This window comes from Scylla paramamosain, chromosome 34 (assembly GCF_035594125.1).
Source record: "Scylla paramamosain isolate STU-SP2022 chromosome 34, ASM3559412v1, whole genome shotgun sequence".
Lineage (NCBI taxonomy): Eukaryota > Metazoa > Arthropoda > Malacostraca > Decapoda > Portunidae > Scylla > Scylla paramamosain.
In genome coordinates this window covers 1-15,983 of record NC_087184.1, presented here as the reverse complement: position 1 = coordinate 15,983, position 15,983 = coordinate 1, and the positions used below count along the sequence as shown (strand labels likewise).

General features: G+C 39.1%; 1 protein-coding gene and 2 long non-coding RNA genes across 8 annotated transcripts; 1 reads left to right on the top strand and 2 right to left on the bottom strand.

Annotated features, from left to right (window-relative positions):
- Positions 1-3,060: 3,060 nt before the first annotated feature.
- LOC135089981 (uncharacterized) lies at positions 3,061-10,774 on the bottom strand. Of its 5 annotated transcripts, XR_010261700.1 has the most exons (6): positions 10,661-10,774; positions 10,323-10,404; positions 7,609-7,744; positions 6,592-6,663; positions 5,961-6,057; positions 3,061-5,531 (listed from the first exon to the last, which is right to left on the bottom strand). XR_010261700.1 is itself a non-coding variant. In XM_063986170.1 (4 exons), exons 1-3 carry the CDS (start codon positions 10,443-10,445, stop codon positions 6,617-6,619), a joined length of 306 nt encoding a protein of 101 aa, XP_063842240.1. In that variant the 5' UTR covers positions 10,446-10,593; the 3' UTR covers positions 3,061-5,531; positions 6,592-6,616. The 5 variants fall into 5 exon arrangements, 1 of the variants encoding a protein (XP_063842240.1); XR_010261702.1 differs by lacking the exon at positions 10,323-10,404 and having other exon boundaries at positions 10,661-10,694; XR_010261699.1 differs by lacking the exon at positions 10,661-10,774 and having other exon boundaries at positions 10,323-10,582.
- Positions 10,582-15,425, top strand: LOC135089983 (uncharacterized). 2 transcript variants are annotated; one of them, XR_010261705.1, is made up of 3 exons: positions 12,840-13,027; positions 14,240-14,438; positions 15,160-15,425. It is a non-coding gene; the product is annotated as an uncharacterized LOC135089983 (long non-coding RNA). The 2 variants fall into 2 exon arrangements; XR_010261704.1 differs by lacking the exons at positions 12,840-13,027; positions 14,240-14,438 and adding an exon at positions 10,582-10,723.
- Positions 14,613-15,971, bottom strand: LOC135089982 (uncharacterized). Its single transcript, XR_010261703.1, has 2 exons — positions 15,478-15,971; positions 14,613-15,300 (listed from the first exon to the last, which is right to left on the bottom strand). It is a non-coding gene; the product is annotated as an uncharacterized LOC135089982 (long non-coding RNA).
- Positions 15,972-15,983: the final 12 nt, after the last annotated feature.

The window sequence follows — 15,983 nt, the reverse complement described above, 5'->3', positions numbered from 1 at the left end:
GAAAGCACCAAGAGTCCCAGCGAGAGCGTAAAGTGGAGAGGCTAATCAAATGCTACCAAGATCTCGGATGCAATATGTCACTGAAGATACACGTTCTTCATTCTCATCTGTCCTTCTTCCCAGAGAGCGCAGCAGATGTGAGTGATGAACATGGAGAGAGGTTCCATCAAGATATAGCGTCAATGGAAAACAGGTACAAGGGAAAATGGAGCCCTGCTATGCTGGCTGACTTCTGTTGGAACCTGAAGCGTGACACGCCTGAGACGTCTTATAAAAGAAGAAGTAAATACTAGATTGTACGTTAATACATTATATAAAGTTAACAAACATTATATATTAATTAAATAAATACAATGAAGACATTTAATCTGACTTTGGGAGCAAAATACATTTATGGAGTCTTGGAAATCTCTATTAATTGCATAATTATTAAAACAGCGATTTACAAAAAAATTGTGACGTGGCATGAAATTTTTGTTATCAAATTTGAATTCAGCACACTGAACTTCATAATAAAACGCACATGAGAACTGTGTTTTCTTCTTAACCCTGAAATTTGTTGTACAGTGTTATTAATAGCAAGATCAATTCAATTTCTCTTTAGTTTGCGTTAAAATATTTTGTTTTCTCTAGTACTTCAATTTTCAAGACGGCCGCCGCCCACTCCTTGGAAATCATAGGGTCGAAAGTCTTCCAATATGCATGTTAATAGCGACCATATTGTCTTTACCTATATAAAGTATTTTTTTCCTCTTTTCTTTAACTTTCTTGCACTAAAAACTGATAATTAATAGTACAAAACAACACAAAATAATTGATGAAATAGAAGACTCTTACACTATCCTAAAAACTGTCTAAAATAGTATTGGAAGATTCAATTATTGTTTTAGTTTATGTTAAAATTTTCCGTTTTCTCTAATGCAAGACAGCCGCCGTTCTCTTTGATCTCCCTTGTTTACAAACAGTAGGGTCGAAAATCTTACAAATTTACGTGTTTATATAGACCTTATTGACATTACAGGGATTGCTAGAGAGAGAGAGAGAGAGAGAGAGAGAGAGAGAGAGAGAGAGAGAGAGAGAGAGAGAGAGAGAGAGAGAGAGAGAGAGAGAGAGAGAAAAGAAGAGAAGGAAGAGGAGGAAGAGGAGAAGGAAGAAGAAAAAGAAGAGGAAGAAGAGGAAGAAAAGAGGAGGAGAAGGAGGAGGAACAAACAACAATAACCTCCTCTTCCTCCTCCGCCTCCTTCTCTTCCTCCTGCTCCTCCTCTTCTTCTTCCTCCTCCTCTTCTTATTCCATTAGTTCCTTTCTCTACTACTACTACTACTACTACTACTACTACTACTACTACTACTACTACTAAATTTATCTGTGGTGTATACCTCTCACCTAACTCCTCTGACTATAAGAAATTGTTTGACTACTTAACTTCCAAAGTGGAGCACATTCTGACCCTCTTCCCTTCTTGGAGACTTCAATGTTCACCACCAGCTTTGGCTTTCCTCTCCCTTCACTGACCATCCTGGTGAACTAGCCTACAACTTTGCTATCCTCCATCACCTAGAGCAATTGGTGCAACACCCTACTCGTATTCCTGACCGTCTTGGAGATACGCCCAACATTCTTGACCTTTTCCTGACCTCTAATCCTTCTGCTTATGCTGTCACCCTTTCTTCTCCGTTGGGCTCCTCCGATCACAATCTCATATCTTTATCTTGTCCTATCGCTACGATCCCTCCTCAGGATCCCCTAAGCGAAGGTGCCTCTGGGGTGTGTTTTGGTGTGTTTTGGTGTGTTTTGAAGGTGTTTTGAGGGTGTTTTGGTGTGTATTGAAGGTGTTTTGGTGTGTATTGAAGGTGTTTTGCTGTGTTTTGGTGTGTTTTGAAGGTGTTTTGGTGTGTTTTGAGGAGGTATTTTGGTGGTTTTCCTTGGAATGACTACTGCTTCCGTGTCAGAGAGCCGTCTTTGTGTGCTGAGCGCATAACAGAGGTGATAGTGTCTGGCATGGAGGCGTACATTCCTCACTCTTTTATCCTCCTAAACCTTCTAAACCTTGGTTCAACGCCAGTCAAGTTAGTGGAGACTGGGACAATAATTGTTTAAACACACAACCGCCAAATTTGAAATGAGCCCTGAGGTGTTTACATTGACAATTCTTCATCTATTGTATGACCTTGTGTGAAGTCATTGAAAAAGCTTGTGTGTTATTACCAAATGTTTAATTGTCATGGACGAATTCAGGTAGACTCTTTAATTAAATGATCTATACAGCTTGGGTCTACCACAGATTACCGTACGCTCTGCACCACATTATCATAAGCTCTCCACCACATTATCGTACGCTCTGCACCACATTACCGTACGCTCTGCACCACATTATCGTACGCTCTGCACCACATTACCGTAAGCTCTGCACTACATTATCGTACGCTCTGCACCACATTAACGTACGCTCTGCATCACATTACCGTACGCTCTGCACCACATTATCATACGCTCTGCATCACATTAACGTACGCTCTGCACCACATTATCGTACGCTCTGCACCACGCTATGTATATTATCACCGCATTTCATTTATCATTCTTTTTTCTTTTCGTTCATAATTTGTTCTGTATTATATATTATTATGTATTTATGTATTAAATTTATTCGTCTCCATTATCTTCATTTTTTTCTTATAATTTATGTATATTTAATTTGATCTCTCTCTCTCTCTCTCTCTCTCTCTCTCTCTCTCTCTCTCTCTCTCTCTCTCTCTCTCAACCTTAATTCAACTGCCAGGAAGCACAATTTCGGTAAATTTTCTGAACTATTAAAATTGAGAAGGAAGCAGCAATAAATCGGAATCTCTTGAAATCCATGACTCTCAATTGACGTCCTGATGTTTCGATAGACTTGACAGTACATGCAGGATAGTGAATTGTTATTAGTTATTTATTAGTTATTCATATAATGACATGAATATAATTAGTTAAATATTAGCCAAAAGTGCCATACCATCAGAAGACACAGACAAAACTATATCATTACATATTTACGTTAAAGGAAATAAACTATCAGCGAAAATCAACCCTTTATTGTTTATTTTATGACAGAGGGCGGGACGGGACCTGCGACTCTCAACACCAATCAACACCTGATAAAATGCGACAATTTCCACACTAAAAAATAAAACGATCTCCCTTTTTTGTCAATAGCACTAACCACTCCCGAACACAAAAGATGAACGTAAAAATTAACCCCCCTTTAAAAACAATAAAAAATAATGATAATAGTAAATAAATTAATAAACAAAATAATTAAATATGATAAACTGCCCTAAATTATCTGTTCCTTTCCATGCACTCCACACCACGAAACCCAGACAGCACCACCACGTACTGCTACACCCATCCAGGGACTGAGGCACCTTGCACACATCACGTCTATCTCTCTACACCCCAAAACACATCCAAAACGCATGCACACCCACTTAAACACCCAGAAACAGCCTTATCCACCCACAGCACACCCCTAGCCACCCAAAACACACCCAAACTCCTTTAAAATACCCAAAAAAAACACTTAAAATACCCCAAAACACACCCAAACACATCCAAAACTGACCAAAACACCCCAAAACACACTCAAAACTGACAAAAAACACCCCAAAACACACCCAAAACACCACAAAACTGACCAAAACACCCAAAAACACACCCAAACACACCCAAAACTGACCAAAACACCCCAAAACACACCCAAACACACCCAAAACTGACCAAAACACCCCAAAACACACCAAAACACACCCAAACACACCCAAAACACCCCAAAACACACCCAAAACAGACCAAAACACCCCAAAACACACCCAAACACACCCAAAACACCCCAAAACACACCAAAACATACCCAAACACACCCAAAACACCCCAAAACACACCCAAAACAGACCAAAACACCCCAATACACCCAAACACACCCAAAACTGACCAAAACACACCCAAAACACCCCAAAACACCCCAAAACACACCCAAAACTGACCAAAACACCACAAAACACCCCAAAACACACCCAAACACACCCAAAACTGACCCAAACACATGAAGAATGCCACAAATGAATATAAATACTTAAATATATACACATGACACAGGGTGGGAAGGGAGTATTGAGGTGTAGGGGAAAGGAAGGGTGCAACAAGAAGCAGGGAGAGACAGGGTGTAATAAGATGAGACAAACAGCCGGACAGGGAAATTAGACAGGGTTTATTGAGATGGACAAATAGGGATAGTTTAATGAGATGCAAGGGTGATACAGGGTGTATTAAGGTCCAGGGACAGACAGGAAGGGTGTACTAAGGTGTATGAAGACAGGAAGGGTGTATTGAAGTGTGGGACAGACAGACAGACAGACAGAGAGACAGACAGACAGAGAGGGAGAGATTAAAAGAGAAAATTTGAGATAGACAAAGGATATGAGAGAAAGAGAAAGAGAAAGAGAAAGAGAAAGAGAGAGAGAGAGAGAGAGAGAGAGAGAGAGAGAGAGAGAGAGAGAGAGAGAGAGAGAGAGAGAGAGAGAGAGAGAGAGAGTACTAATCATCTCAATCATTCAATAAATTCCTAATATATGTATAGATTTGTGTATAATAGTCTTACCTAATGTGTATAGATTTCCGAGCATATACCAGCATCTCTTATGAGTTTGTGTGTTTATATCAGACTTAGCAAAGATTTGGATGTGTCTCTAAATATATACTAGTGTTTGTATACAAGTTTGTGTGTATACCAGACTTATTAAGAGTTTATGTGTGTTTCTAAGAGTATACAAACCATAGCAAGTGTTTGTATATGTCTCTATGTGTATACCAGTGTTTGTGTGTGTATACCAGCATTATATAGTGTTTGTAATGGTTTAAGTGTACACTAGTCCTTTTTAATTGTTACCTTCTCACTATCTCAGCCCTCCAGATACACCTGAGGCATACAGCGTCACCCCAGAGTACAGCCCCAAGTTGGTCTGGCTAGCCCCGATGAGGATGAAAGCAGGAACCATCATTATCACCTGCTGTGGTTGATGATGGTGGCTTCTACACACACACACACACACACACACACCTCAGACAGCAATTCCTGCAACAAGAGAGGACAGAACAGCATGCCAGCCACAGCAAGAGTGAGTGTGTGAACAGCCGCGGCCACCAACCAGCCAATACTTCCCTAGCAGAAGAACGCAGCCCTCACAGTCGACCCAGTGGTGAAGCCTGTGCCCAATATTATTTATCAAGACTCTCTCTCTCTCTCTCTCTCTCTCTCTCTCTCTCTCATCCACCATTAGCCAGTCTCTCTCCCTCTCTCACCATTGGTCAGTGGTCTGTACAGCAGACACCCAGTCATCATGGTGGAGGGATTTTCTCCAAGTACTGTACCTCCACCACTCCCTCCAGGCTCCTCCCACTTTCTTCCAGTCACTCCATAAGCTTGATAATCAGCAGCTGTCCCTCTATACCACAAGCTTCACTCTGGGCAGCTCTCTGGAGGCCTCCGAACCTGTGGGTGTAAGGTTAGGTTAGGTTAAGTTAGGTTAAGTTAGGTTAGGTTAGGTTAGGTTGGTTAGGTTAGGCCTGTGGATGGTGTGTGGAGGAGGACAGGACAAGCAGACCAGTGGGAAGGCTGTGGAAGGCCTGTGGATGCTGTGTGGAGGAGGACAGGACAAGCAGACCAGTGGGAAGGCTGTGGAAGGCCTGTGGATGCTGTGTGGAGGAGGACAGGACAAGCAGACCAGTGGGAAGGCTGTGGAAGCCCTGTGGATGCTGTGTGGAGGAGGACAGGACAAGGAGACCAGTGAGAAGGCTGTGGAAGGCCTGTGGATGCTGTGTGGAGGAGGACAGGACAAGCAGACCAGTGGGAAGGCTGTGGAAGGCCTGTGGACTTCAAGGTAATGCAACACCACACACCAACACCAGAACAATGCCTCACCTATCCACCTGCAGCCACATCACAGTCTCCCCCTTGTAGGTGATGGCAGTAGTGGCGGTGCTTGTGGTGGTGGTGCGAGGAGGCAAGGCACCCATGGCTGGAAAAGAAGGGGTGAGTGCCTTGAGGCTGCAGGACGGGGTATACAGGTGTGTGGGAGGTGAGAGGGTGGGAGAGAGGGAGTGGGCACGTGGGAGAGAGTAAGTGTGTTCTATGGTAAATTATATATAGGATTTCAAGGGTGTTTTTGTGTATGATAGGGAAAATATTCATACATACATACACACATACATTTTCATCTCCCAAGCACCTCTCTTCTCTCCTCCTCTTCCCTCTTCCCCTGTCTCGTGCAATAGGTAAACACACACACACACACACACACACACACACACACACACACACACACACACACACACACACGCACATTGATAGAGGGATAGATATTAGCCCAGCATGATTTAAACAACTAATATAACTATCAAAAACACACACACACACACACACACACACTTCTCCACAAATCTGAAGGCACTGTGGTTTCCAAGCCCTCAAAGTGAATGAGAGTGTTGAGGGAATAATATTGCACCACTGCCTGCATGAACTTGTCACTAAAGCTGTCATGTGCCTCACACACCTCCTGTCACCGCTCATGCTGGCTGTCAACGCAGAACGCACCCTCCACCACTCATTGTTTGGGGTGACGGTTCTGTGGGAATGGAAGATAATTAGATTTTCTCTCATATCAAGTTGAATTGGTTTAGCTCTCTCTCTCTCTCTCTCTCTCTCTCTCTCTCTCTCTCTCTCTCTCTCTCTCACACGATTGATTTCTAAGGCCACAAAGATGATTAGCAGAGGTTTTTGTGAGTGTTTCTCCTGACAGTAATGTAGGAATGTTGTTAATTTGTCACTAAAACCATAAAAACATCCTTAAAAACCTGTGCTACTTTGAATAGAGCCTTTTAAAAATGTGTTTCTCCCATCAGTCGAGAAATGTAGTTATTTATTTACATTTTATATATAACACACACACACACACACACACACACACAAGTGGTCTGGCAGGGAAGTGCTATGAGAAATATACAAACGCATAGCAAGGCAAGGCACACAGCTTTCACACTCACCTCACACTCACAACACTCTTTCAACACCTTAACCTTTGTTGGGGAAGAGAAACACTACTGTCTTAACCTTACAAATACACTTATTATAAGCTTATCTCTTACATGTACCAAGACAAGGCACACAACTTTCACTGTTACTCTCACCCACAACAATCTTTCAATGTGTTAACCCTTGTTGGGGAAGAGAACCACTAAAATATCATCTCCTACAAATATATTTAAACACTCACTCAGCACGCAACACGTCAGCCCTTGATGGAGATGAGAAGCACTCCTACCGAACCTTACAAAACCACTAATTAAAATCTTATCTCCTAAATATACCAAAACCAAAACACACAATTTTCACCACACACTCACTCAACACGCAGCACCTTAGCCCTTGACGGAGACGAGAAGCACTTACAAAAGCACTCACCAAAATCTTATCTCTACTCCATTTATTCATCCATACACCAACCCAGTAACTCCACACAAGACTCAAAGCACCACAGTCATACATGTTCATCTATCTATGCCACACTGACTCTTGAAGCTGGTGGAGCATAGGGTGGACCGAAGGGCATCAGCTCCACACTCTGGGATGCCTGTGGGGGAGTTTATCCTGAGACCAGTGAGTACCTCTTCTGTATTCAGGCTCCCCTCCACCCTCTCGCACAGTACCTGAGGGCATGAGGGGGTGGTGAGAGGGTAAGAGGGTATGAGGGAGGAGGGAAGAGATGAAATGTGGTGAAAAACAGAAGAGAACACAGATGAGCAGGAAAATTGAGTGACTGGGTGTTTGAGTGAGCGAGTGAGTGATGGTTTATTGTCTGTCTGACTGAATGAATGAATGAAAAATACTTGCTAAGGGAATGAATTAATATCCACAAACTCACGCATTCACTGAATGGCTATTTGACTGACTGACTGACTGACTGACTGACTGCTGACTAAAAATGATAGGTTAGGAGGGGATAAATACTCGTAATCTCTCTTCAAATGTTAGTTCCTGATGGGGAGGAGGCCCGAGGGAGGGTCAATGGGGTCATGGCGAGAAAGCAAGAGGATGAGAGCAGCTGGTAGGAAACAGCAGCAGGCGGACGACGCTAAGGAGGAAAAGGTTCGCTACACGAGTCTTCCCTTGTTCCCGTCAAGGTGGCAAGCTGCCTTGGTATTACTGCACTCTACTTATGATTGTTCTGGATCTCATACTGTAATCTAAACTTGGAAGTCTATATATATATATATATATATATATATATATATATATATATATATATATATATATATATATATATATATATATATATATATATATATATATATATATATATATATATATATATATATATATATATATATTCAAGCTCTCAACCCTATCTCATCACAAATGAACACATTCACTAAAGCATAAGCTTCTACGAGTGTGATTGAACTAGCAAAACTGAACTGGAAATTAGAGTTGTCTTGCATTGGTTGAGATATATTAGCAATAATAATCAGTGATAATGAAGGGGAAGGTTGATAGTAAGGCGGACAGTAAAGTGAACGTCGGCCTCACCAGGCAAAAGTAGCCCGCAGATGGTAGTGTCGCACGTCATAGGATGACTCATGAAGCGCGTGACGCTGGTTGTGACATGGATGCTGCTGCTCGCATCACTTATTATTATTAAAGCTCTACTTATTATTATTAAAGCTTTATTGAGCATTATAGTACATTTTTAAATATATACATATAGCACAAAATATACATGAATATACATATAATACACAAAGCGAGCACCAGCCCGTAGGTGGGGGTCTACCTCTATTAATTCGAATTATGATCAGTAATAATTATTTATTTATTCAATATCTTATATGCATAACTGGTACCAAACAAAATATACACCTTTTCTTCAAAATGCATCTCAGCTAAAACTTTTAATGCTATTTTATTTATTTTTTTTTTTTTCACACGTCGAAAGATATTACCAGGCTTGGATTCTAAGAACATGTGGATAGTTCATTGCTTTATATATATATATATATATATATATATATATATATATATATATATATATATATATATATATATATATATATATATATATATATATATATATATATATATATATATATATATATATATATATATATATATATATATATATATATATATATATATTCCCGTGACAAAATGTAGTTAATTACAGTTCGGTGACTATATATATATATATATATATATATATATATATATATATATATATATATATATATATATATATATATATATATATATATATATATATATATATATATATATATATATATATATATATATATATATATATATATATATGTATGTATATAGTGTCACCGAAGTATAATTAAGTACATTTTGTCAGGGGAATTCTATGTTTGTACAAGTTCAGTAAATAAGAAAGACGTTCTGGTGAATCTATCCACACGTCTTGAAAAGACAGGAGACAACCTGAGGTTATTGTACTACTGCCCCAGATATTCAAGGAATAGCGAAAATTTCATCTTGATCAAGTCAACGATACCTCATGGAGAGAGAGAGAGAGAGAGAGAGAGAGAGAGAGAGAGAGAGAGAGAGAGAGAGAGAGAGAGAGAGAGAGTCATCAAGGTGTCATACTAAGAGCAGTTTTCGATTCGTTAAGCAGAAGATAATACATTTTTGCAATGTGTTGTGGTGATTTGTATGTTAGAAAAGTCTGGACTAGACGTTCACACAAGGATGACATTGAGTACCGCTGTCATAATGATACCATGACCAGATCAGATTCACGTTCACCAAGAGCAGGCATACTATCAACGCAAGCATTAACTTTGGGATCTCAGCTATAGGAGCACGCTGCACTAACTCAAGTTACTTTCTACATGACTAATTCCGCATGCTTAAACTTCTTCCTATCCTGAAACAAACGCACAATATTATTCGTCTTCATATAACTTTTTTTTCTAGGGCGTACACTAATTTTTTTTTTCTTTCATATCCAATAATCCTTTGCGTTTGAGCCACTTTTTTTTTTTTTAAGTTACTAGGTTTAGTGTTTATTTCTGGTGGTTAACATTATGTGTGGTAAAGTTATAATTCTTACACTTATTTTCCTTTTTAAATGTACTTGACACTAATCTTTAAACTCATCTCGAAAACCCAGTGCTGTAAATTAACAAGTTACTTCAAAAGAACTCAGACGAATTTGCAAATACAACTGAGAACAAAAGCAAAGATCAAAGTGACACTACAGGTTACCTGAGTGGAAGCGCCAACAACGAAGACGGGGGAGGTGGAAGGCTCGCCAAACAGTGCCCGACTTGAAAACACAGAAACACAGCTGCACTCAGGAGGAAGCGGAAACAACAACTTCAATGACATTGACTACTGGAAAGTCACCATGCGAAGCGTCACCATGCAATGACACACAGACACAGAATGAAGGAAACTGCCACAAGCTGACAAGTGGCAAGAGCTTAGAATACCGAAGTTAATTTGCATCATAAACAAAATCAAATATACGTAAAATTATGGAAATGCACTATTATATAACACAAGAGAGAGAGAGAGAGAGAGAGAGAGAGAGAAGAACGCACCAGTAAACACGCACTCCACTTCCAGTCACGGCTGGCACACGACTGACTGCCGCCAGCGACCAGGTAGACCATCAGGCTTCTTTAGCTCCTTTAGAACTCCAGGTGCTCCCTCTAGACTCCTCCCCGCAATTCTTAACACTATCCTTATAGATCTTCCTCCTCCTCGACTCCCCCACCCCCTATGTTTCTCCCCTTGACGAGAATAATAATCAGAAATGTAATAAGGTGTTGACAAGTATCATTCGCAGCACTAAAAGTCTTTGCTTCATACATTTTAGCTCTTACTCCGCCCTTCCAACTTTCTAAACACAAAACAGATACAAAACACTTTCTACATAACGAAAAGATGATAATCACTACGAGAATAGCTACGAGCTATCAGTGAGGACATTTTATACACTCTGAGCTACGCTTTGTCAAATTCATAAACTAAAATACGTCGGTTTCCTATAAGAATTTGCAAGATATCACTATTTGCAAGATATCACTGCTCTCTCTCTCTCTCTCTCTCTCTCTCTCTCTCTCTCTCTCTCTCTCTCTCTCTCTCTCTCTCTCTCTCTCTCTCTCTCTCTCTCTCTCTCTCTCTCTCTCTCTATATATATATATATATATATATATATATATATATATATATATATATATATATATATATATGTTTACTTAGTTATTCACATCATGCCGGGCTAGCTGCTTTCCTCACCAACTGTTTTCTGCGGTAACCATTAATGTCATAATAATTTTATTCAAGCAACTCCTTTCTAGTAGGTAATGAGATGGCCGGCGGACAGTGGGGCTATTTTTCTTCTTTTTCTTCTTTCATTGTTTCTTTCTTATTTCATGTACTTGAGACGGAAAAAGCAGTGCGAATTTGAAAAAGCGAAAGGTGGTAATAATGAACAAAAACATGAGTAAGCAAGGGCTGGACTGAGCTGAACTGAGGTGAATGCTGTAAACACGAGGAGAATATAAAATTATGTACTACTACAAGGCGAACGACAAACCTAGACATCAGCGAATGTAAAACTTGAGACTTCAATACGCATTATGTAATCTTGTTCGCACCTTCGGTTGTCTGGGACGTAACCTTCCAAGTATGAATATATCCACCTCGCACAAAAGCCACAGCCATCCATATTCCTGGGTGTTGTATGTGGGCAAAAAATGTAACCTGAAGACTTCTTACTACGAAGGAACTAAACTGATAGATAGATACATCAGATAGATAGATAAATACACACACACACACACACACACACACACACACACGGGGAACAAAAATATAGCAAATTCTAGGAAGTTGGAGTCACTAGGCCAAAAACAAGCTGGTTTGGATTGGTTTGGATTAAGTAAATTGCACGTTTCCCGCATCAGTCACCGAGGCAGGTGGGCAGGCGAGGAGTCTCAATTTGGGAAAGTGGAATATGACGCGGTTTTGAAAGTGAGTGTGCGAAGGAAAGAAAAATGTGACTAAATAAAATCACGAGAACAGTTGCTGTCATGAATGTGGAAATCAGGAGGAGGAAGAGGTGACGGTGGTGGTTGTGGGAATAGTAGTGAAAGAGAATCTCTCTCTCTCTCTCTCTCTCTCTCTCTCTCTCTCTCTCTCTCTCTCTCTCTCTCTTATTGGCATTAAAGGTGTATTATTACGTGTGACTTTTCAGTATTTAGTTCAAGTAAACCTGATAAAATGATGCAAGATTCTGTAAATTATTTTCGATGGTTTCCTTGGAGTACGTGGTGCAACACATCGTTACTCCTTGCATGTGTTGCTTTACCTTTAGCAATGACTTTGCAATATTTCATCAGATGAAATCTGGGTAAATCATTGACTTTTATATCAACATATGACTGATAATTATCCCAACCTATTCCATGACAGCCATGCATTTCCGCGACTACTACTACCACGCCTGTTGCTGCTGTTACTTTTACATTGAACATAGCAGTACTATGTACAGTGAATGTATTTATCTATTTGCATTGTGACGCCAATGTGTTCGTAGTAGCCCATCTTTTATCATCAGATTATTAGTTTTTCTTTAGATTTATATGAATGGGCTGTGCACACCATTACTTGTATCTCCCAGCACATTCCACTGATGTACTAGTGGTCTATTTGAAAACAACGAGTATCTCTCCATCTTTCTATCTCCTTTCTTGTTAATGAACATAGATGGCTGATGTGAATACTTTTACGTCATCACTGCAACCACTGTCACTACTGCTATCCCCTCACCGTAACTACTCTCATTATCACTACCACCACCAGCACCACCACCACTTCACTCTTACAACCCCAACACTTAAGCAACTTTCACGCAAGATCTCCGCTGTCTGAGGAGGCTGTGGGGGAGAGAGGTAGACGTGGTAAGCACAAAGAGGAAAAGGAGAAACTGATGTTGGGTCCAGAGAGAGAGAGAGAGAGAGAGAGAGAGAGAGAGAGAGAGAGAGAGAGAGAGAGAGAGAGAGAGAGAGAATGTTAATAATGATAGTAACTACAACAAAGATAACACTACTACTGTTGCTAGTATTACTACTACCACTACTACTACTACTATTTCTACCAGTAATAATAATAATAATAATAATAATAATAATAATAATAATAATAATAATAATAATGATAATAATGGTAATAATAGTAATAATGATAATAATATCTTTCATGGTAATTTGATATTCCACATCTTAAACATCCATTCAATAATAATTTTTCTTTCATAGTCTAATGCCTCAACACTAGTTCCATCCATTTTCACTGTTTTCCAGTTCTTGAAAACTAAGAATAGTTTTCATCACTTTCTCTTCTTTCCTCATGTTTACTTGCTGAAGCACCTTGCCACAGCCACCTCCACTTATCATCTCTTTGCATTCAGCAAAATTTCAAAATTTTTTTATCTAATTTAATTAATATTCCCTTTCACAAACCTTGTTCTCTCTCTTACCATCAGGCTACCTAACTCTTCTATCCACGCCTTTCAAGATGCTGTATCTTGTAAGAGGCAGCATATTTATGAGGAAACAATTCAAAAAAATTATTTGATCAGTATCAAACATGCATAACTACAAGAATGTTAATGACATGTCACACTGAGCTGTTCATCTACACTCATCTGCCTTATATATATATATATATATATATATATATATATATATATATATATATATATATATATATATATATATATATATATATATATATATATATATATATATATATATATATATATATATATATATATATATATATATATATATATATATATATATATATATATATATATATATAACAAAGCCATCCTTAACATCCAATAACATCCAATAACAAAGCCATCCTTAAATTTCACCAAGACTGATTCTGAACTCCTATGAAGATATAAACCTGTGCTTAGTTTCAATAGGTGGAAACAATGTGATTTGTTTTACTGATGACAGTTTCATAGTCAAGGTAAGTACCTGGCCCAAAAAATATGCCTTTGATGTGTGTGTGTGTGTGTGTGTGTGTGTGTGTGTGTGTGTGTGTGTTTGTGTGTGTGTGTCATTCACCTATTCACCTACAGTCATCTGCTGGTCACCCAGCCAGCCGTTCCCCTACAGAAAGAGCTCAGAACTTGTTCTGTTACCAGTCAGCGACCAATCAATGTGTCAACAGCATATAATAATTACCAGCTTAGTGTGAGGACCATGTGTCAATTGTCTCTCCTTTCATCCCTGCATATCTCTATCAATCTATTTCCGACACTACTAGCCCAAACCAAGAATTTGTCTATTATTGGGAGTAAGTATTACTTGGGTTTAACTTAATTTCTTTATCTTGTTATAGGCAATCTTGTTAATTAATTGTTTTACTCTGTTTTTATTAAGAGTCATCCTCTATGTGCTGCAAAGGCCTATAAAAGGTGATTAAAGAAAGAAAAGGACAAGGAATGGTAGGGAAATGAAAACAACAATATATCAAATATTCTGATTATTTACAAGGTCTTCAGGCATCTGCTGTATTTTCTAGTGGATTAGATGGGAAAAAAATAAATAAAAAATACCCTGCATCTAATACAGAACACAGAAGAGGTAGTGAAATATGGTTAAGGGGATATGGGGTGATCTGTGTTCAGAAGTAGTCCGCTGAACACTATTTATCAAAGACTTGGTTCTGTTGTGGCAAAGCAATCATTTGTGTCAGATGATGAATTCCCCCCTCCCCCTCTCAAAACACAATAAATTTTCTCTTTTTCAAAATCTCCTTATAAAATATGGGTGTGATGTGGAGGTGTATCTAATCCACCAGCAAATACTGCATGCATCCATTGTGCATAAAACCTGAAATTTACAATAATAAAATTCTACAAAGAGAAACATGAATGGCAACTTGCCTTGAAATACTCAGCATTGTCCAATTGTAATTATAGAAACCTCTATAGCTCCCAACTCTTTAAGCAAATTCTCTTTTTGGTTGAAGTAGTTCTTGTACCATTCAATATGTGCTTCTTTTCGCTCCACAGTTAGATGAGGATTCTTTGAGAGTCCAGTGCAAACCAGCTCCATGAAGTGTCTGATGGGGCCACGTTTTGGGCACCATCCTTCCAAGTGTCTCTCAAGGAAGACATGCTCATGGAATCCCACTTTCATTTCCTCCACCAAACCTGCTGAGATGGAAGGAGAAGGCATTGAGAAATTATTTATGTTTGGTTGTTAATATGAACAAAAAAATACAACAACAGAAAACTGCCAAATGACACACTAATTAAAAGAGCATTTTCTTGAATAATTTGTATAACTATATACTTTACTTAAGGTAGTTAGTGTTGAGATAACTATACCTGCTTCATTATCAATGGGGAAGGTCCACAGCTTGCCTTGCTAAGTCCACTGTATCATCTCCACAAAGGCATTACTAGGAGGATGCTGCATACTCTGCTCCAGCTCATGTAGGTACAATCTCTCCCATGTGGGCAACACTGATATTGGAGCAGCAGGTCCATGGGTATCTTCTTCCCTTTTCTTAAATATCCCCAAAGGTTGACCTCCAAAGAGATCAACATGAGCCCTGCACATAGAGTGTGGTGTAGAGAAAACACTGTGACCTGGAAAATAACAGTAGTTTATCTAAAATGTATGACGTACAACATGTTGGGCAGCACAAGGCAGCTACATGGAACAGGCCCACCAAAACCTTGGACCAGTAATGTTTCAGTAAAGACACAGAGAAGGTCCATGTTTCCTTGCTCCTTGGAAACAAAATAAGGATAATCATTAAAAACTTAATCCAAAACTTCAAGTCAAAAGACCACAAACTTTTTTTTTTATGGGAGATATGAGGTATTCC